This window comes from Eumetopias jubatus, unplaced genomic scaffold (genome assembly GCF_037043125.1).
Source record: "Eumetopias jubatus isolate StellerSeaLion01/CBP00866 unplaced genomic scaffold, mEumJub1_p1.0 scaffold_9, whole genome shotgun sequence".
NCBI classification, from domain to species: domain Eukaryota; kingdom Metazoa; phylum Chordata; class Mammalia; order Carnivora; family Otariidae; genus Eumetopias; species Eumetopias jubatus.
The window spans coordinates 136,209,774-136,230,925 of NW_028274815.1; the positions used below are offsets into that span (position 1 = coordinate 136,209,774).

Genomic DNA, 21,152 nt, shown 5'->3' on the forward strand with positions numbered 1-21,152 from the left:
TCTCTCTAGTGCTCTCTCTCAAATAAATAAAATCCTTAAAAAAAAAAAAGACTTTTAAAAAATCCTAACAGGGGTTTTATCTTGTTTTATTAGAATCTGATGAGCGGATTTTGAAATTTATATGAACATGCAAAGGACCAAGAATAATAAATCATGTCAAAGAAGAAAAACAAAGGGCAAATCTTGCTCAATCAGGTATCAAGACTACTACAAATCTATAGTAATCAAGACAGTGTGGTGTTGGCTGAGGGGGAGACAGACTACTGGAAGAAAAGACAGTCCAGAAAAAGACTATCATAGACTGGACTAGAACAGAGGTGGCATCCTAGAGCAATGGGGAAAAGACGTAGTTTTGATAAGTGGTATTGTGACAATTGAGAAAATGAAGCTGGACCCCTTTCACACAATGAACAAAAATTACTTTCAGATGGATTGTAGACCTAAATGTGAAAGAAAAAAAAATAAAGCTTTTAAAGCCATATAAAACAGTATATTTATGATCTTGGGGTAGAGGAAGACATTTTAAAGAAGCTCCAAAATGCACTAAGGATAAAGGAAAATGTTGATAAATTTACACCAAAATGAACAGCTTCTGGTCACCAAAAGAACACTATAAAGAGAGCTGAAACACGAGCCACAGGATGAGGGAAGATGTTTGCCGTTAAGAATTGACCAAGGTCTGAAACCAAGAATATACAAAGAGTTCCCACAAGTCAACAATAAAAAGACAATCCATCTTCCTCCTACCTACCAAAGAAAAATTTAAATGGGCACTTCACAAAAAAGAAATACAGATGCCCAACAAACATATGAGAAGGTGTTCAAACTCATAAAGTAAGATGTAAATTAAAACCACAAACTGATACCGTTATATAAACTAGCACACTACCAAATTGGGTGGTATCTTCAAATCTGCCAATACCAATTGTCAGATAAAATGTAGGGCAAAGGTGGGAGTGCACACTGATACAATCACTTTGGAAACTGGCACTATCTCCTAAAGTAGAAGACAAGCGTGTATCTTCACACAGGAATTCTCACCCGGTTATATGCCCTGCAGAGATGCGTACTGATGTGCACCCAGATACGTATAATAGACTGTTCATAGCAAAATTTTTCATAAGACTGAGAAAACCTGAGCTACTCCAACAACAGATAAAATGTCAGGATACTCAAACAACAGAACGCTGTTACAAAATGAAAAACTCAAAAACTACATGCAAAACCACAAAGTAACATATCCTGTATGATTTCCCATATTTCAAGTTCAGAAACAACAAAATGAACTTATTCTCTTTGGAAGCAGACACTTAGGTGCTAAGGCCAGAAACAAGATTAAGGATGTGATGAACATAACCATCCAAAGGTGGTCAGCACGTGGCAGGGAGGGAGTGGTGGTCAGGAGGGCGGGGAGGGCACACGTCCAGGAGGACCTCAGTAACGGCCACATGGGCATGTGCTTCATAAAAACTCCTTACACAAAAATAAATAAATAAAAAATAAATTAATAAAAAAAAAGAACTCCTTATGCTTTACATCCAATTATCTGTATGGGCTATATTTTGTAAAAGAAGCGTTATACAGGGGGCGGAGCAAGATGGCGGAGGAGTAGGAGACCTGGATTTCCTCTGGTCTCAGGAATTCAGCTGAATAGGGATCAAACCATTCTGAACACCTACGAACTCAACAGGAGACCGAAGAGGAGAGTAGCAACAACTCTCTGAACAGAGAAGCGACCACTTACTGGAAGGTAGGACGTGCAGAGAAGTGAATCCGAGGCGATATTCGGGAGGATAGACGGCGGGGGAGGGGGCCTCCGTCGGCCGCTTCTGGCAGGTGCTAGAGCCGCGGAGCACAAAATCGGACCTTTTAGAAGTCGGCTCCGCGGAGGGACGTCGCTCCAGGGGCTAAGCGGGGGTGGAACCCTCGCGGGACAGTGGGGTCTCAGGACCTTCGAGGTCAAGAAAGACCGGGGGTGCCTGAGTGCGGCAGAGCTCCCGGGTATCGGAGCGGGGAAGCCGGCTGCAGAGACGGAGCCGAGGCGCGGGCTCTCAGCTCGGGGTGGCCATAAACTGTGACCCGCGGCCCAGTCGGGCCACTGCTCCTCCAGCAGGGACCCAACAAGCGGCAGATCCGGGGAGACTCCCCTTCCTCCCCCGGGAGGAGCGGCGCGGGAACGCACCGCAGGGATCTGCTGGGTTTGGAGACTCCACACGGGGTCGGGTGCCAGAGATAGAAACGCTCGGTCACAGGCCGGGTGAGCACGGAGAGCGGCCGGAGACCGGGGACACGGGAGTGACTGCTTTTCTCTGGGGGCGCACTGAGGAGCAGGGCCCCGAGTTCTCGGCTCCTCCAGACGGGGATTGGGAGGCCACCATTTTCACCCTGGTCCTCCAAAGCTGTACCGAGAGCTTGCAGGGAACAAAAGCTCCTGAGAGCAAACCCGAGCAGCTTGCTTAGCCCGGACGACAAGGGCGGGGCAATTCCGCCTCCGGCAAAGACATTTGGGAACCACGGCAACAGGCCCCTCCCCCAGAAGATCAGCACGAACAGGCAGCAAGCCAAGACCAAGTTTACCGATCAAGGAGAACGGGAGAACTCCAGCGCTAGGGGAATACTGCACATAGAATTCATGGCTTTTTCACCATGATTCATTAGTTTTTCAAAGTTAATTTTTTTAACTGTTTTTTTTTTTAATTTTTCTTTTTCCCTTTTTCAACCAACATCTTATCAATCCCTTTTTTAAAAAAACATTTTTTATTTTTCATTTTTAGAGTCATATTTTATCCCTTCATAGTAGCTACCCTTATTTTTGGCATATATATATGTTGTTCTCTCTTTAAAATTTTGAGATACAGTTTCTTCTAACAGATCAAAATATACCCTAAATCACTAGTGTATGGCTTTGTTCTAGTCTCTTGCCTGATCACATTCTCTCCCTTTTTTTTTTAAATCTTCTTTCTTTTTTCAAACAACTTCTTATCTTATCAATTCCTTTTATAAAATCTTTTATAATTTTCATCTTTACAGTCATCTTCCATCCCTTCATTGTACCCTTATTTTGTACATATATAAGTATTTCTTCCTTTAAAATTTTAGGAGGCACTTTCTTCTAACAGACCAAAATACGCCCCAAATCTAGTGTGTGGCACTGATCTATGCACTAGCCTGATCATATTTGATCATATTTTTTTTTGTTTTGTTCTGTTTTTGTTTGTTTTTATCTTTTTCTTTTTTCCTCTTTCTTTTTTATTTCCCTTTTCTCCTGGTTTCAGGTCTTTTCTGACTTGTATAGAGTATATTTGCTGGGGACGTTGTTAACCTGTTAGCATTTTGTTCTCTCATTCATCTATTCTCCTCTGGACAAAATGACAAGACGAAAAAAATCACCTCAGCAAAAAGAACAAGAGGTAGTACCGTCAGCCAGGGACCTCCTCAATACGGACATTAGTACAATGTCGGACCTAGAGTTCAGAGTCATGACTTTAAAGATACTAGCTGGGCTTGAAAAAAGCGTGGAAGTTATTAGAGAAACCCTTTCTGGAGAAATAAAAGAACTAAAATCTAACCAGGTCGAAATCAAAAAGGCTATTAATGAGGTGCAATCAAAAATGGGGGCACTAACTGCTAGGATAAATGAGGCAGAAGAGAGAATCAGCGATATAGAAGACCAAATGATGGAAAATAAAGAGGCTGAGAAAAAGAGAGAGAAACAACTATAGAATCACGAGGGCAGAATTCGAGAGATAAGCGATACGATAACACGAAACAACATGAGAATAATTGGGATCCCAGAAGAAGAAGAAAGAGCGAGAGGGGCAGAAGGTATATTGGAGCAAATAATAGCAGAGAACTTCCCTAATGTGGGGAAGGAAACAGGCATCAAAATCCAGGAGGCACAGAGAACCCCTCTCAAAATCAGTAAAAATAGGTCAACACCCTGACATCTAATAGTAAAACTTACGAGTCTCAGAGACAGAGAAAATCCTGAAAGCAGCTCGGGAGAAGAGATATGTAACCTACAATGGTAGAAACATTAGATTGGCAACAGACCTATCCACAGAGACCTGGCAGGCCAGAAAGGACTGGCAAGATATCTTCAGAGCACCAAACGAGAAAAATCTGCAGCCAAGAATACTATATCCAGCTAGGCTATCAGTGAAAATAGAAGGAGAGATAAAAAGCTTCCCAGGACAAACAAAAACTAGGAATTTGCACACACGAAACCAGCCCTACAAGAAATATTGAAAGGGGTCCTCTATGCAAAGAGAGAGCCTAAAAGCAGCATAGATCAGAAAGGAACACAGACAATATACAGTAACAGTCACCTTACAGGCAATACAAAGGCACTAAATTCATATCTTTTAATAGTTACCCTGAATGTAAATGGGCTCAATGCCCCAATCAAAAGACACAGGCTATCAGATTGGATTAAAAAACAAGACCCATCCATATGCTGTCTGCAAGAGACTCATTTTAGACCCAAAGACACCCCCACATTGAAAGTGAGGGGGTAGAAAACCATTTACCATGCTAATGGACACCAAAAGAAAGCTGGGGTGGCAATCCTTGTATCAGAGAAATTAGATTTTAAAACAAAGACTGTAATAAGAGATGAAGAAGGACACTATATCCTACTTAAAGGGTCTATCCAACAAGAAGATCTAACAATTGTAAATATCTATGCCCCTAACATGGGAGCAGCCAATTATATAAGGCAATTAATAACAAAAGCAAAGAAACACATTGAGAACAATACAATAATAATGGGGGACTTTAACACCCCCCTGACTGAAATGGACAGATCATCAAAGCAAAAGATCAACAAGGAAATAATGACTTTAAATGAAACACTGGACAAAATGGACTTCACAGACATATTCAGAACATTCCATCCCAAAGCAATGGAATACACATTCTTCTCTAGCGCCCATGGAACATTCTCCAGAATTGATCACATCCTAGGTCACAAATCAGGTCTCAACCGATACCAAAAGATTGGGATAATTCCCTGCATATTTTCAGACCACAGTGCTTTGAAACTAGAACTCAATCACAAGAGGAAAGTCGGAAAGAACTCAAATACATGGAGGCTAAAGAGCATCCTACTAAACAAAGAATGGGTCAACCAGGAAATTAAAGAAGAATTAAAAAAATTCATGGAAACCAATGAAAATGAAAACACAACTGTTCAAAATATTTGGGATACAGCAAAGGCAGTCCTGAGAGGAAAGTATACAGCAATACAAGCCTTTCTCAAGAAACAAGAAAGGTCTCAAATACACAACCTAACCCTACACCTAAAGGAGCTGGAGAAAGAATAGCAAATAAAGCCTAAACCCAGCAGGAGAAGAGAAATCATAAAGATCAGAGCAGAAATCAATGAAATAGAAACCAAAAGAACAGTAGAACAGATCAACGAAACTAGGAGATGGTTCTTTGAAAGAATTAACAAGATTGATAAACCCCTGGCCAGACTTATCAAAAAGAAAAGAGAAATGACCCAAATCAACAAAATCATGAATGAAAGAGGAGAGATCACAACCAACACCAAAGACATACAAACAATTATAAGAACATATCATGAGCAACTCTATGCCAGCAAATTAGATAACCTGGAAGAAATGGATGCATTCCTAGAAATGTATCAACTACCAAAATTGAACCAGGAAGAAATAGAAAACCTGAACAGACCTATAACCACTAAGGAATTTGAAGCAGTCATCAAAAATCTCCCAAGAAACGGGGCACCTGGGTGGCTCAGTCAGTTAAGCGACTGCCTTCGGCTCAGGTCATGATCCTGGAGTCCAGGGATCGAGTCCCACATCCGGCTCCTTGCTCGGCGGGGAGTCTGCTTCTCCCTCTGACCTTCTTCCCTCTCATGCTCTCTCTCTACCATTCTCTCTCTCTCTCTCTCAATAAATAAATTAAAAAAATCTTAAAAAAAAAAAAAAAATCTCCCAAGAAACAAAAGCCCGGGGCCAGATGGCTTCCCAGGGGAATTCTACCAAACATTTAAAGAAGAATTAATACCTATTCTCCTGAAACTGTTCCAAAAACTAGAAATGGAAGGAAAACTTCCAAACTCGTTTTATGAGGCCACCATTACCTTGATCCCAAAACCAAAGACCCCATCAAAAAGGAGAATTACAGACCAATATCCTTGATGAACATGGATGCAAAAATTCTCACCAAAATACTAGCCAATAGGATCCAACAGTACATTAAAAGGATTATTCACCATGACCAAGTGGGATTTATCCCTGGGCTGCAAGGTTGGTTCAACATCCGCAAATCAATCAACATGATACAATACATTAACAAAAGAAAGAACAAGAATCATAGGATCCTCTCAATAGATGCAGAAAAAGCATTTGACAAAGTACAGCATCCTTTCCTGATCAAAACTCTTCAGAGTATAGGGATAGAGGGTACATACCTCAAATCATAAAAGCCATCTATGAAAAACCTACAGTGAATATCATTCTCAATGGGGAAAAGCTGAGAGCTTTTCCCCTAAGGTCAGGAACGCGGCAGGGATGTCCACTCTCACCACTGCTATTCAACATAGTATTAGAAGTCCTAGCCACAGCAATCAGACAACAAAAAGAAATCAAAGGCATCCAAATCGGCAAAGAGGAAGTCAAACTCTCACTCTTTGCAGATGATATGATACTGTATGTGGAAAACCCAAAAGACTCCACCCCAAAACTGCTAGAACTCATACAGGAATTCAGTCAAGTAGCACTATATAAAATCAATGCACAAAAATCAGCGGCATTCCTATACACCACCAACAAGACAGAAGAGAGACAAATCAAGGAGTCGATCCCATTTACAATTGCACCCAAAACCATAAGATACCTAGGAATAAATTTAACCAAAGAGGCAAAGGATCTGTACTCAGAGAACTATAAAATACTCATGAAAGAAATTGAAGAAGACACAAAGAAATGGAAAAACGTTCCATGCTCATGGATTGGAAGAACCAACATTGTGAAGATGTCAGTGCTACCTAGAGCAATCTACACATTCAATGCGATCCCCATCCAAATACCATCCACTTTTTTCAAAGAAATGGAACAAATAATCCTAAAATTTGTATGGAACCAGAAGAGACCCCGAATAGCCAGAGGAATATTGAAAAAGAAAAGCAAAGCTGGTGGCATCACAATTCTGGACTTCCAGCTCTATTACAAAGCTGTCATCATCAAGACAGTATGGTACTGGCACAAAAACAGACACATAGATCAATGGAACAGCATAGAGAGCCCAGAAATGGACCCTCAACTCTATGGTCAACTCATCTTTGACAAAGCAGAAAAGAATGTCCAACGGCAAAAAGACAGTCTCTTCAACAAATGGTGTTGGGAAAATTGGACAGCCACATGCAGAAGAATGAAACTGGACCATTTCCTTACACCACACACAAAAATAGACTCCAAATGGTTGAAAGACCTAAACGTGAGACAGGAGTCCATCAAAATCCTACAGGAGAACACAGGTAGCAACCTCTTTGACCTCAGCCGCAGCAACTTCTTCCTAGAAACATCGCCAAAGGCAAGGGAAGCAAGGGCAAAAATGAACTCTTGGGGTTTCATCAAGATAAAAAGCTTTTGCACAGCAAAAGAAACAGTCCACAAAACCAAAAGACAACCGACAGAATGGGAGAAAATATTTGCAAATGACATATCAGATAAAGGGCTAGTATCCAAAATCTATAAAGAACTTATCAAACTCAACACCCAAAGAACAAATGATCCAATCAAGAAATGGGCAGAAGACATGAACAGACATTTTTCCAAAGAAGACATCCAAATGGCCAACAGACACATGAAAAAGTGCTCAACATCGCTCGGCATCAGGGAAATCCAAATCAAAACCTCAATGAGATACCTCCTCACACCAGTCAGAATGGCTAAAATTAAGAAGTCAGGAAACGACAGATGTTGGCGGGGATGCGGAGAAAGGGGAACCCTCCTACACTGTTGGTGGGAATGCAAGCTGGTGCAGCCACTCTGGAAAACAGTATGGAGGTCCCTCAAACAGTTGAAAATAGAGCTACCATACGATCCAGCAATTGCACCAGTGGGTATTTACCACAAAGATACAAATGTAGGTTTCCGAAGGGGTACGTGCACCCCAATGTTTATAGCAGCGATGGCCACAATAGCCAAACTGTGGAAAGAGTCAAGATGTCCATCGACAGATGAATGGATAAAGAAGATGTGGTATATATACACAATGGAATATTATGCAGCCATCAAAAGGAATGAGATCTTGCCATTTGCAACGACGTGGATGGAACTGGAGGGTGTTATGCTGAGTGAAATAAGTCAATCACAGAAAGACATGTATCATCTGACCTCACTGATATGAGGAATTCTTAATCTCAGGAAACAAACTGAGGGTTGCTGGAGTGGTGGGGGGTGGGAGGGAGGGGGTGGCTGGGTGATAGACATTGGGGAGGGTATGTGCTATGGTGAGTGCTGTGAATTGTGCAAGACTGTTGAATCACAGATCTGTACCTCTGAAACAAATAATGCAATATATGTTAAGAAAAAAAAAGAAGAAGATAGCAGGAGGGGAAGAATGAAGGGGAGGAAGTCGGAGGGGGAGACGAACCACGAAAGACGACGGACTCTGAAAAACAAACTGAGGGTTCTAGAGGCGAGGGGCGTGGGGGGATGGGTTAGCCTGGTGATGGGTATTAAAGAGGGGACGTTCTGCATGGAGCACTGGGTGTTATGCACAAACAATGAATCATGGAACACTACATCAAAAGCTAATGATGTAATGTATGGTGATTAACATAACAATAAAAAATTTTTTAAAAAGCGTTATATAAAATTCAGACTTCATTGAGGAATTTTAAAAACTCTTAGTGAGTTTATTCTATATAATAAATCACCTGTACTCTTCAAAACTGTCAATAGTATCATGACAGGCAAAGAAAGGCTAAGAAACTTTAGAAATTAAATGAGCCTAAAGAAACATGACGATCAAATGCAATTATGATGCTGGGTTGGATTCTGGACCTAAAAACCAACCAAACATAAAAACCCGAAGGACTCTCTGAGGACCCCTCGACAATTTGATTAAAACCTAGATATTAGAGCATACCTGGATGGTTCAGTTAGTTTAGTATCTGACTCTGGGTTTCAGCTCAGGTCATGATCTCAGGGTCCTGGGATCGAGCCCTGCGTCAGTATCCAAGCTCAGTGCAGGGTCTACTTGGGATTCTCTCCCTCTCCCTCTGCCCCTTCCCCCGCTCACAAGCTCTCTTGCTCTTTCTCTCAAATGGAATAAATAAATAAAATCTTTTTTAAAAATCTAGATATTAGATAACAGTATTGTATCAAAGTTAAATTTCCTGACTCTGATCACTATACTGTGATTCTGTAAGTGAACAGCAAATGTCCTTGTTAGACAAATGCACACGGCAGTCACCATAGAGAGAAAGCAACGTGATGGCTACACTTACTCTCAAATGGCTCAGAAAAAAATGTGAAAATAGAGAGTGAATGTTAACTCGAACATTGCAAATTGTTGACAATCTGATGAATCTGAGTAAAAAATAGGAATTCTTTCTACCATTCTTTTTTTTTTTTAAGATTTATTTATTTATTTGAAAGAGAGAGACACAGCGAGAGGGAACACAAGCAGGGGGAGTGGGAGAGGGAGAAGCAGGCTTCCTGCGGAGCAGGGAGCCCGATGCGGGGCTTGATCCCTGGGCTTGATCCCAGGACCCTGGGATCATGACCTGAGCTGAAGGCAGACGCTTAACGACTGAGCCACCCAGACACCCCTCTTCCTACTATTCTTGAAACTTCTTTAAGTATGAAGTTATTTTTAAAAGTTTAAAAACAGGGGCCCCTGGCCGGCTCAGCTGGTAGAGCATGAGACTTTGGATCTTGGGGTTGTGAGTTCGGGCCCCACACTGGGCATAGAGATTCCTTAAAAAAATTTTTTTTTACTTTTTTTAAATTAAGGGGCACCTGGGTGGCTCAGCTGGTTAAGCATCTGACTTCAGCTAAGGTCATGATCTCAGGATCCTGGGATCGAGCCACATCTCGCTGCTTGTCCCTCTGCCCTTCCCCCCACTTGTGCACTCTCTCTCCCTCTCTCTCAAATGAATAAATGAAATCTTTTAAAAAATTAAAAACTTTTTATGGGGCGCCTGGGTGGCTCAGTCGTTAAGAATCTGCCTTCGGCTCAGGTCACGATCCCAGAGTCCTGGGATCAAGCTCCACATCGGGCTCCCTGCTCCGCGGGAGGCCTGCTTCTTCCTCTCCCACTCCTCCTGCTTGTTGTCCCTCTCTCAGTGTGTCTCTCTCTGCCAAATAAATAAAATCTTTTAAAAAAATAAAAATTAAAAACTTTTTTTTAATTAAAAAAGTGTAAAAATAATCTCTTAACAAATTAGAAATATAAATTATCCTAAGCTGATAAGATGTAGCTACTAAAAATATAAAACAAGATAGGAAAAGAAAAAATCAAACTACTGAATTTCACACACAACATCGTGCAGTATGCAGAAAACCCAAAGAACCCCCGGGGGAAGTTATTAAAATTATTAAGTGAACTTAGCATAATCAATGGAGACAAAATCAAAATAAGAAAATCAATTCCATTTTCATATTATCAGCAGCAATTAGAATTTAAATTTTAAGAAATGATATCATTTACATTCATGTGGAAGATTAAATACCTAGAGCTAAATCGAAAAAGGTACAGAAGATCTCTACAACAGAAAACACACACACACAGACACAAAGAAATTGAAGAAAATTTTTAAAAAATGGAAGGACTAGAAAACTAAATATTGTAAAGATGCAAATACTTTACAAATTGATTTATAGATGCAATGCAATTCCACTGAAAATCCCAGCGGCTTTTTTTTTCTAGAAATTGATGAACTGGTGCTAAAATGCATTTGGAAATGCAGAGTCAAGAACAGCCAAGACAATCTTGAAGAAGAACAAAGTGGGCGGACTTACTCTACCCAATACCAAGATTTTGATGATAAAGTTGCAGTAATGAAGACAGAATGGTCCGGGCACAACAAGAGATAACAGACCAAGAAAGCAGACCAGGATGTTCAGATATGGACACTTGATTTAGGACAAAGGTGGCAAAGCAGAGCATAGATAAAAGGTAGTATTTTCAATAAATGGCACCAGGTCAAGTGCATACCATGTGGAAAGAAATGAAACTTGACTCCTACCTCACATCATACACAAAGTGCAGATCCACATGTGAAACAATAAAACGTCAAGAAGACAATATAAGGAAACACCTTTTTTTTTTTTAAGTAGGCTCCACGCCCAGCAAGGAGCCCAATGTGGGGTTTGAACTCAGGACGCTGAGATCAAGACCTGAGCTCAGATCAAGAGTCAGACACTTGACCGACTTAGCCCCCCAGGTGCCCCATAAGGAAAATATCTTCATGGCCTTAGGGGACGAGAACGTTCCTTATACATGAAAAGAAAGCACTAAGCATAAAAGAAAAAGTTGAGAAACCATGAACTACATTTAAATTAAGAACTGCTCATCAAGAGACATCATTCAGAGTATCATCATTTCCCTATCTGTAAAATTGGGATAATAATTGAACTCACTCAGCAGCAATTGCTGTGAGCCTTTTACAATTTAATAGATAGAGATATTAAATAGATATTTAATAGAGACTCAGTGAGTATCATCCAGTCTTCACAGAACAGTGTGCTTAAGGAAAGATGCGAGGGAAGGCTGCAGGTGGGGGAGTCCAGAGGACTGCTCGGAACAAGAAACATGCCAGGACTCATGCGCGGAAGGAAAGGGAGTGTGTCACAGGCAAGAAGGAAGAGGCAGAAGACAGAAGGCATATCTGATAGAGGAAGGGAGACCAGAAGAGAGGATACCTTCCCCTCTGGGACAGGAGGGAAGAATGCCCTCAGATTCAGGTTGGGGCGGGCTGTCAATGGAAAGAAATGTCTGGGTTTCTGCTTTCTTCATGCAGTAAGGGTCAAGGTCATCCGTGGAAGAGGCACGGTCAGAGGCTGGAGTATAATCCTGCCAGCACCATGAGGAGTGACAACACAACACAGCAGGACAAGTTCACCGAAGTCCCCGGAGCTCAGGGCAGTCGAGGAACAAAACGAGCAAGCAGTGCTCCAACTGAGGCTTGCCAATTATGCGACGCATTTTCCTTTTCTGAGGACGGAACGTGTGAAAGAAACCCAGTTAGCAATCCTAATTATTTAAACCCCATTAACTTTCATCAGCATTTTATTCCTGGCTCACCAGGTGATCAGCAAAACAGTAACAAGAGTAATGGGAAAACCTAATCCAAGGGTGCCATTCAGACAGAATCCCAGCCACCTGGAACAGCCTGTGTTCCACCTCCTCCACGAGAGTCCTCAGAGCTGTCACAGAGAAGTGGTGACCACCGTCGGCTTAACCCAGACCCAGCGGAGGGCTGTAAGCACGGGAAGGGCTGGGGAGCTCACCGGTTGAAGATGTTGTCACTGAAAGCGTACTTTTCCAGGCGAGCGAGGGGAGGCAGATTACCCTGGCCTGGGATGTCCAGAAAGGCCGTTACCCTCATGCTGTCCCGATCGGGGCCGTAGTCTTCAAATCCATCTAAAGGGGAAAGAGGGGGAAAAACCACATCCATCAGGTCACACTTGAGCGAAGGAGTGCCCTTGCAGCACGCTTTTCTACCTTCATGGCCCTTTCCAGTGGGAGCCTCTGGGTCTCCAAACTTGACAACTCATCTAAAATGAAGTGGGTAGATTGAGAATCCAAGAGAAGGGTGACAAGACCAGATCATAAAGAAAAGCTAAGTGTCCTTCTGTCAGTGCCATCAATCTGACGCAAGTCACCTCTCATCAATATGGATGGAATCTCCCCTCTGCTGGGGAAGTCAGAAGCAAGTGAACAAAGCAGCCAGCTGACCTCTACGAGAAACATCCATGGAGGGCTATGCAAGCAGGTGTTAAATGGTCAAAAGAAAAACAGAGGAGTTGGATCTCATAAGCAAGAATATGCTAGAAAGTCTGCCCCATATTTTGTCTTGTCCTAAACATGCTCGTCATACAGCTTCACACACCACATTGTGACACTGATTCCCATAAAACCACATGGCAACACCCAACCAGACTCCTCCAACATGGATGTTCCACAGGTTCCTCCAACCCCTCATTCTGGGCAAAAATGAGCCTGTGGTCATACTGACTCTTCCCCCTGAAGCCTGCTCTTCCCCAAACCCCCAACTGAGGGCAGGCAGACCCTCCCTCCAATGTAGTGGAGTGGCGTGGCTGAGCTCATGGGCACCGGAGCCAAACATCCCTGGAATAAGATGAATCCCCCAACCACAACTTACTAGCTGTGTGACCACAGTAAGTGATTTAACCTGTCTACACTTCCATGTTCTTTTATCAGGGATGATACAAAATGCTCCATCAGGATATTGAAACAAGGGAGTCGGGGCATGTCAAGACCTGCAGGATCTAGCCCCTCATAATCTGGCCAACCTTGACCGTAGCCACCACTCTTTACCCACCCAATGCTTCAGAGGCATAAATGTTTCCCTACTACCACTGGCACTGAAATAACTGGGCAAGAAGCACTATTCATGCAAAAAAGCAGAGGATTCCTACCTGGCAGAGAGAAAAAGCAGTTAATTCAGGCAGTAACTAATAAGAGTTGAAAATAAGAAATGACACATTTGTGCCTAGGTATTTACTTCGAAACACTAACCACATTTTTTCTCCACAAATTCTTCTACGCTAGTAATTAGACCTTATTAAAAATTTACACTGTATAACAGTTACCCAGAGAATTTTAATAAAGAAGTATACATTTGTAGAAAATATATGTGTGATGCAATCAAATACATAATTTCTTGCAGGATCCTTGCCAGGGAGGAATGGGTCCCCACTGAGTCACAGCCAAGTCCCACCAACCACAGTCACTTTGTATGAGCTACTTTCAGTGCATTTCAGGACCCAGGAGGAACACGCAGCCTCCATCCCACAGATATTTACAAAGCAGTGTGGCCCTAGCTTGCAGTGGACTTTAAAATATTAAGTTTAAAGCAGAGTTTGCAGGGTGCCTGGGTGGCTCAAGTTGGTTAAGCATCTACCTTCAGCTCAGGTCACGATCTCAGTGTCCTGGGATCGAGCCCCACGCTGCACTCCCCGCTCAGCGGGGAGTCTGCTTGTCCCTCTCCCTCTCCTTCTGTCCCTCCACCCCACTCATGCTTGCTCTCTCTGTCTCTCCTCTCTCTCAAATAAATAAATAAAATCTTTAAAAAAAATAAAGCAGAGTTTGCTAAATTTTGGGGATCACAGATAGTTTTGGAACCTGATGATGGCCATGAATATGCATACTCAAAACTTTTCGTGAAGAATCCGGGGTTTCAGGGCATCTGGGTGGCTGAGTCAGTTAAGTGTCCAATTCTTGACTTTGGCTCAAGTCATGATCTCAGGGTGCTGAGATCAAGCCCTGCGTTGGGCTGCGTGCTGGGCGTGGAGCCTGCCTAGGACTCTCCCTTTCCCTCTGCCCCTCCACCCCCTCTTAAAAAAAAAGAAAAAAGAATGAGGGGTTTCAAAAGATCCTCTGAGGTCCACTTGTGTACTTCGTGGGTTAAGAACTGCTGTTTTGAAGTAACAAAAATACTCAGGCACTCTTCAAAAAACCTGTCAGACAACTAAAGAACTTGGCAATTAGTTCCACAAAAGAGTAACTGTTATTAGAGAATATTAATGATTCTACTGTGCTAACTACATAACATTATACTAACTACATTCATGGAAATAAAAGCCATAAACCACATAATACTGGATAATAACTAATGTTCATTGGTTACTCCCAGGAACTGTGCTCAAAGCTTTGTTTATAGCAGTGGTTCATTAAATTCTGACAACAACCACATTATCCCTGTGTTTCTGGGAAGAAAGCTGAAGCTGAGAGAAGCCAAGAAAGCTGCCAAAAGCCACATGGCTAGAGAGCAGAGGGTCAGAATCTGAACTCAAACAGCTGGACTCGAAACATTGCACTATGCTGTACAGCCAGAGGAAACCTACATTTTAATTTTCAAAGAAATCCCTCCACCCTCCCCGTCTGAGCTTCAGGCACGGTGACCTTCCCTTAGTTCTTCAAATGCACCAAAATCCTTCATCTCGATGATTTTCTACATGTCCTTCCCACTGCCTGGGACACTCTCACGTCTCTCCCCCCGCCCCACCCCTGCCCCAGCTTAGGCACCCCTCCTCGAATCCGCAGGAGAAGGCCACTCTCCGGTTACAGCCTCTCCCAGAGCTGTGGGCTCTCTCTCTGTCCTAACGCTCCCCACAAAAGCAGGGGCACCGGGTTTTGAGACTGTTTCATGCTTGTCTCCCAGTCGCTCTCTGAGCTCCATGAAGGCGCTGTAACCCCAGGGCCCAGTGTAGTACCTGACAAGTAGTAGGTGCTCCATAAAAAGTAGCAAAATGAGGAATGACACTACCAAAAGAAACTTGAATGAAAACAAATATCAAAGAAAATGACTGCTATGACACAGAATCATAAAGAAGGAACCCTAGAACATGCCTTGATAAACTCCCTCATTTTGTGGACTGTTAAATAGATGCGCCCCCAAAGCCAGCAGCAGAACTAGGATTCTTAGCACCCAAATGCTCGGCATTCCAGTGCAGTGTTCTTTCAAGATGTGCAGAAAAGTCTACTAAGATGAAGGCTGAAGGAATCGAAGAACACCAAAGACAAAGGGAAGGGTTATGGTCTCAGAGGGAACTGAAGGAAGGTGAAAGGCTTCTGTTTCCAGCCGAGATGGTAACAGACTCTCACATTTTACACATCTAGAAGACCAGGAAGCCATCCAGGAAACAACAGTTTTCAGGCACTAGACAACAGGCAGCACAGCCGAGGGCCCTCAGAGAAGGGACACAAACAAGGAGCCCTAAGACGGCCACCTCTGATTGCCCAGAGAGCTTCCAGAGTTCCGGAGACGGAAGCGTGAGGGGGGCCAAAGAGGTCAGAGTTTGCAAAGGAGGGAGCAGCAGAGGCCAGCACAGTGGCCCCCAGAAGCTTCCACCGAGGACTGATCCACACACACTTGAGAGAATACCACCAAGACTGGGGGGGGGGGGGACCACAGCAGGCCCCTCCCGGCGCTCACGAGCATGCAGCAGCAGCCTCTTCCCACCCTGTGACACATGGCATGGCTGTAGTAGCAGCTAAATTATCTAGACTAAAGCCTGCTCTAGACCCGCCTGACGGAGCTTACATCAAGCCTCACCAGAATCCAGCCCAATCCAAAAAAGTTAACTACATACCATAACAAAATCTAACATTAGCGGGTTTATACAATTTGGACTGTGAAATCTAACAACTAACACCCCCAAATTCTTAATGTCCAGCATCCAAATTATTACCACGCATGAAAAGAAGCCAAATAATATGACCATAATCAGGAAAAATGAATAAACTGAGAAAGTCCCCAAAATGTCAGAGATGGTAGAACAGAAAATGATCTTTAAATAGCAGTTAAGGGGCTCCTGGGTGGCTCAGTCGGTTAAGCGTCTGACTCTTGGTTTCGGCTCAGGTCATGATCTTAGGGTGGTAAGATCGAGCCCCACGTTGGGCTCCATGCTCAGAATGGTGTCTGCTTGGGGTTCTCTCTCCCCCTCTTGCTCTGCCCCTCCCCACCCACACTCGTGCAAGCACGCACACACACGTGTGTGCACTCTCTCTAATAAATAAATAAACCTTTAAAAAAAATGCTCCATATATTCCAGAAATACATGGAGATGTTGATGAGAGAAATGGAATTACGAGACCCAAATGTAAATTCAAGAGATGAAAAACACAGTAACTGAATCAAAACATAAACTAGGGTGCCTGGGTGGCTCAGATGGTTAAGCATCTGGCTTCGGCTCAGGTCATGATTCCGGGGTCCTGGGATCGAGTCCTGCATCAGGGTCCCTGCTCCTTGGGAGCCTGCTTCTCCCTCTGCCTCTCTCTCTCTCTCTCTGTCTCTCTCATGAATAAATTAAAAAAAGTTTAAAAAAAAAAACATAAACTAAAAGAAATGAACAGATTAGAGAACTGGAAAATATCAGAGAACTTGAAGGTACAGCAATAGAAACTATCCAAAATGAAGCACAAAGAGAAAAAAAATAAAATAAAATAAAAAAACAGAACAGAGCATCAGTTATTTGGAGACATTATCAAGCACTGTAACATATATAGAACTGGAATCCCAGAAGAAAAGAGGGAAGAAAAAGAGAGATGGAGAAAACATTAAAAATTTTAGAAGAATAGCTCAAATTTTTAAATTTGACATAAACTTAAAGCCTACAGATTCAAGAAACTCAACAAACCCCAAGCAGAATATACATAATGAAATATCACATTGAGGTACAACATAATCTATTGCTAAAAATCAGTGATCAAGAAAAAAAATCTTAAAAAGCGGTCAGAAAAAAAAATACACATTGCATTTTAAAAAGATTAATAATAGACTTCATGTCAAAAATCATTAAGGAAGGAGAAGATGATATCTTCAGAGTGCTGAAAGAAAAAACACTAATCAGAATTTTTTACTTGAAGAAATCTTTCTCAAATTGTTAGGGGAAATACAGACTTTTACAAACAAACAAAAGTGGAAAGAATTCACTGCCAACACACGTGTTCTATGAAAAATGTGAAAGGAAGTTCCTCAAACAGGAGAAACAGATGGAAATCTGAAGCTACTCAAATAAAAGAGGCTCAGGGATGGTATATGTGTGGGTCAGTATAAACAACGACTTTTTTCTCATTTTATAAAATCTCTTTTAAAAATGCCTGACTACTAGGGTGCCTGGGTGGCTGAGTCAGATGAGCATCTGACTCTTGATCTCAGGGTCGTGAGATCAAGCCCCAAACCAGGCTCTGCGCTCAGCACGGAGTCTGCTTGAGATTCTTTCCCCCTCTCTCTCCTTCCCACTCTGCTCCTCCCCCACCACCCCGCTCCAAAAAATAAATAAATAAAATCTTTAAATAGATCCACAAATCTAAGCCCAATGCATGTTTCACAAAGGTGCCAAGGTAATTTAATTCAGCAAACAGAGCTAGAATAACTGAATACACAGGTGAGGGGGGAATGTCCTTTGTCCTTAATTAACTCAAAATAGATAATAGACATAAAAACCATAAAATGATAAAACTTTTAGAAGAAAACATAGGAGAAAAATCTTTGTATTCTTTAATTAGGCAAAGATTTCTGAGAGGGGTACAAAAAGCATGTGCCACAAAAAGAAATGCTCATGAATTCAACTTGAACAAAACAGAACTTTTGCTCTTCAAAAGACACTGGTAGGAAATAGAACACCAATTGGGGTGCCTGGCTGGCTCAGTCAGAGTGTGCAGCTCTTGTTCTTGGGATTGTGGGTTCAAGCCCCATGCTGGATGTAGAGATTACTTAAAAATAAAATCTTAAAAAAAAAAAAAAAAAGGGAAATGGACTACCAAGCCATAGACTGGGAAGAAAATATCTGTAAAACATATCTGATATCCAGAATATAGAAAGAACTCTTAGAGCTCAATCTTTAAAATAGGAAAAAAAACTCGAATAGACATGTCATCACAGAAGACACACAAATGACAGCTAAGCATGGGGAAAGATGTTCAACATCATTAGTCATCATTAGTAATCAGGGAAATGTCAATTAAAACCACAGTGAAATACTACTACTCACCCACTAGGAAGGCTAAGAAAATTTTTTAAACTGACTCTATTAAATGTGTTGGCAAGGAGCAACTGGATCTCTCATACGTTGCTGGTAAAAAATGCAACATGGTACAGCTCCTATGGTTTGGCAGTTACTTAAAAAAAATAAATATATACTTAACCACGTGAGCAAGCAATCCCACTCCTAGGCATTTACACAGGAGAAATGAAAACGTGTATGTTTACGCTAAGACTTGTATTTGTGTGTTCAAAGAGCTTTATTCATAACAGCCAAAAACTGGAAATAACCAAAATATCTATCAACTAAGTGGCTAAACAAATTGTAATCTATCCATACAAAGGAATACTTCTCAATAATAAAATAAAAATAATGAGCTACTAATAGGCAACAATATAGATGCATCTCAAGAGCATTATATCAACTGAACGAAGCTGGACAGGTCAGATTTCATTCTGCATAATTCTGCCAATGTGAAATTCTAGAAAAGATAAAAACATACTAATATATAGCAGATCAGTGGTTGTCTGGGATCAGGGGTGGGGAAAGGTATGATGGCAAATGGTCATGACATGACTTCTGGTAGGTGCAGGAAATGTTTCATTTCCTGGTTGTGGTTGTGTGGTTGTGGTCACACAACAGAACATACTTGTTAAGACTCATTTTAACAAATTGCCCTTCAGTGAATATTATATATAAATTGTACTTCAGTACAGGTGAAAGAAAGGAAAAAGAAAAAAGGAAGGAAGGAAGGGAGGAAAGAAGGGAGGAAAGAAGGGAGGAAGGGAGGGAGGAAAGACGAGCAGAAGGCTGGCCATTCTTCTATTCTTCCCAACCCCGCCTTACAAAGGCTAGAATGAAACTACCTGGCAAGTTGCTGGCACCACTGTGATTAAAAGAATTCTTAAGAGTATCTAACTTCCCTTGCTCTGATTCTGTATTTATGAAGTGAGCTTGAGATCTTAATCTCCTTGAGAACTCCGAATCAGATCCAGAGAATGCACGGTACTTATGAGACCACAGGGAGTTGTGTGTGGTCTTCAGGTAAACCTTCAATTCATTTTAAAGGCATGCAGGAATGTATCTTAAAATTGCCAGGCTATTCATATTTGTCAGTATGGTGCTATTTGCCCCTGAATGGTGTTAATAAAGCACTGTCAAGTTCTTACTCTAGACTTTGTCCAGTGGGGAAGTGCTGATCTATCAACCTGAATACCTTCGCCTTCTCTAGGCAAATATTCATCTCATTCTAGTAAGTAATAAACTGACATTCTGATTTCTATTCTAACATCAGTCCCCTTTTCCCATCCCCATTATTACCACCTTAACCCAGGATAGATTACCATAGGAGCATGGGCTTTGACAACTACATTCAAACCCCAGTTACTGTGATTTCCAACAACATATGGTGGAGTTGAAGAGAAAGGAACCCCTTTCCACCACACACACAAAAAAATAAAAAATACAGAAATTTAGATAAAGTATTTAAAAACGCAGGAAGGCAGCAGTAAAGGCAGAAAGGACATCCTCAATGCCAGTAAGGAAAACGGTAATCAAAGTGAGAGCAGTTAGCATAAGGTGACACCCTATGATCAACGTTTAAGACCTACATATAGGTCTCAGGTACTAAGATTTCTGAAGCTCACATGGGGATAAATGATGTGGATGAATCTGAATCTAAGCCCCCAATATTAGACAGTTGAGTAAAGGGGACTACAGTTAGAGTGCAAGTAGAGGGTGGGGTAGTCAATCCTGAGAAATCAAACCACAGACCTACGTGACCTGTGAGGGCTGAGTCAGCTTACAAGACCTGCAGAGCCCCACTCCGAGCTCTTGGGGAGGACCAGTGTTCAGAGCTATTCCAATTCCAGGCATCCCAGCACAAGCAAACAGGAGCCTTTCACAATCCAGTAAGCATGCCATTTCACAAAACTATCCCTGCTGAAGATAAATTCCAAACATACATGGTTACAAACCTTCAAGAGAAAGAACAGACACAACAAATGAAAATTTGCACCCCCAAGACAGAAATATTAGAAAAATCTAAAATAGACTGTCAAATAATTATGCACAGAATGAGTAAGATTTAAAATATAGATGTCAAAATGAAAGAAAAAAGAAGAATGAGATTGGGAAGAACAGGCACATTTGAAAAAGAACCACGTAGAAATGAAAAATAGAGACAACTTAATTAAAAATTCAGCAGCTGGCTTAAATAGCAGTTTAGACACAGCTCAAGAGAGAGTTAGTGAGCTGGAAGACTGATCTGACAAATCACCCAGAACACTGCACAGAGAAAAAAGGAACTGGAAAATATGGAGACAGCAATTAAAGGACAGGAAGAACAGAATGCTAAGGTCTGAGATAAGTCCAGCGAGAATTCCAGAAAGAGGGATTAATGAAAATAGGAAGAGGCAATATTCAAAGAGATAATGGCTA

The 21,152-nt window shown here is 41.9% G+C and overlaps 1 protein-coding gene across 3 annotated transcripts in view; it reads right to left on the reverse strand.

Moving 5' to 3' along the window:
* Positions 1 to 21,152, reverse strand: part of LOC114197934 (serine/threonine-protein phosphatase 4 regulatory subunit 1-like) — an 87,721-nt gene that overhangs the window by 48,770 nt on the left and 17,799 nt on the right. For all 3 annotated transcript variants that reach the window (XM_028089152.1, XM_028089151.1, XM_028089153.1), the window contains exon 3: positions 12,492 to 12,624. In XM_028089152.1, coding sequence (XP_027944953.1) covers positions 12,492 to 12,624 — 133 coding nt within the window. The remainder of the gene's footprint in view (positions 1 to 12,491; positions 12,625 to 21,152) is intronic.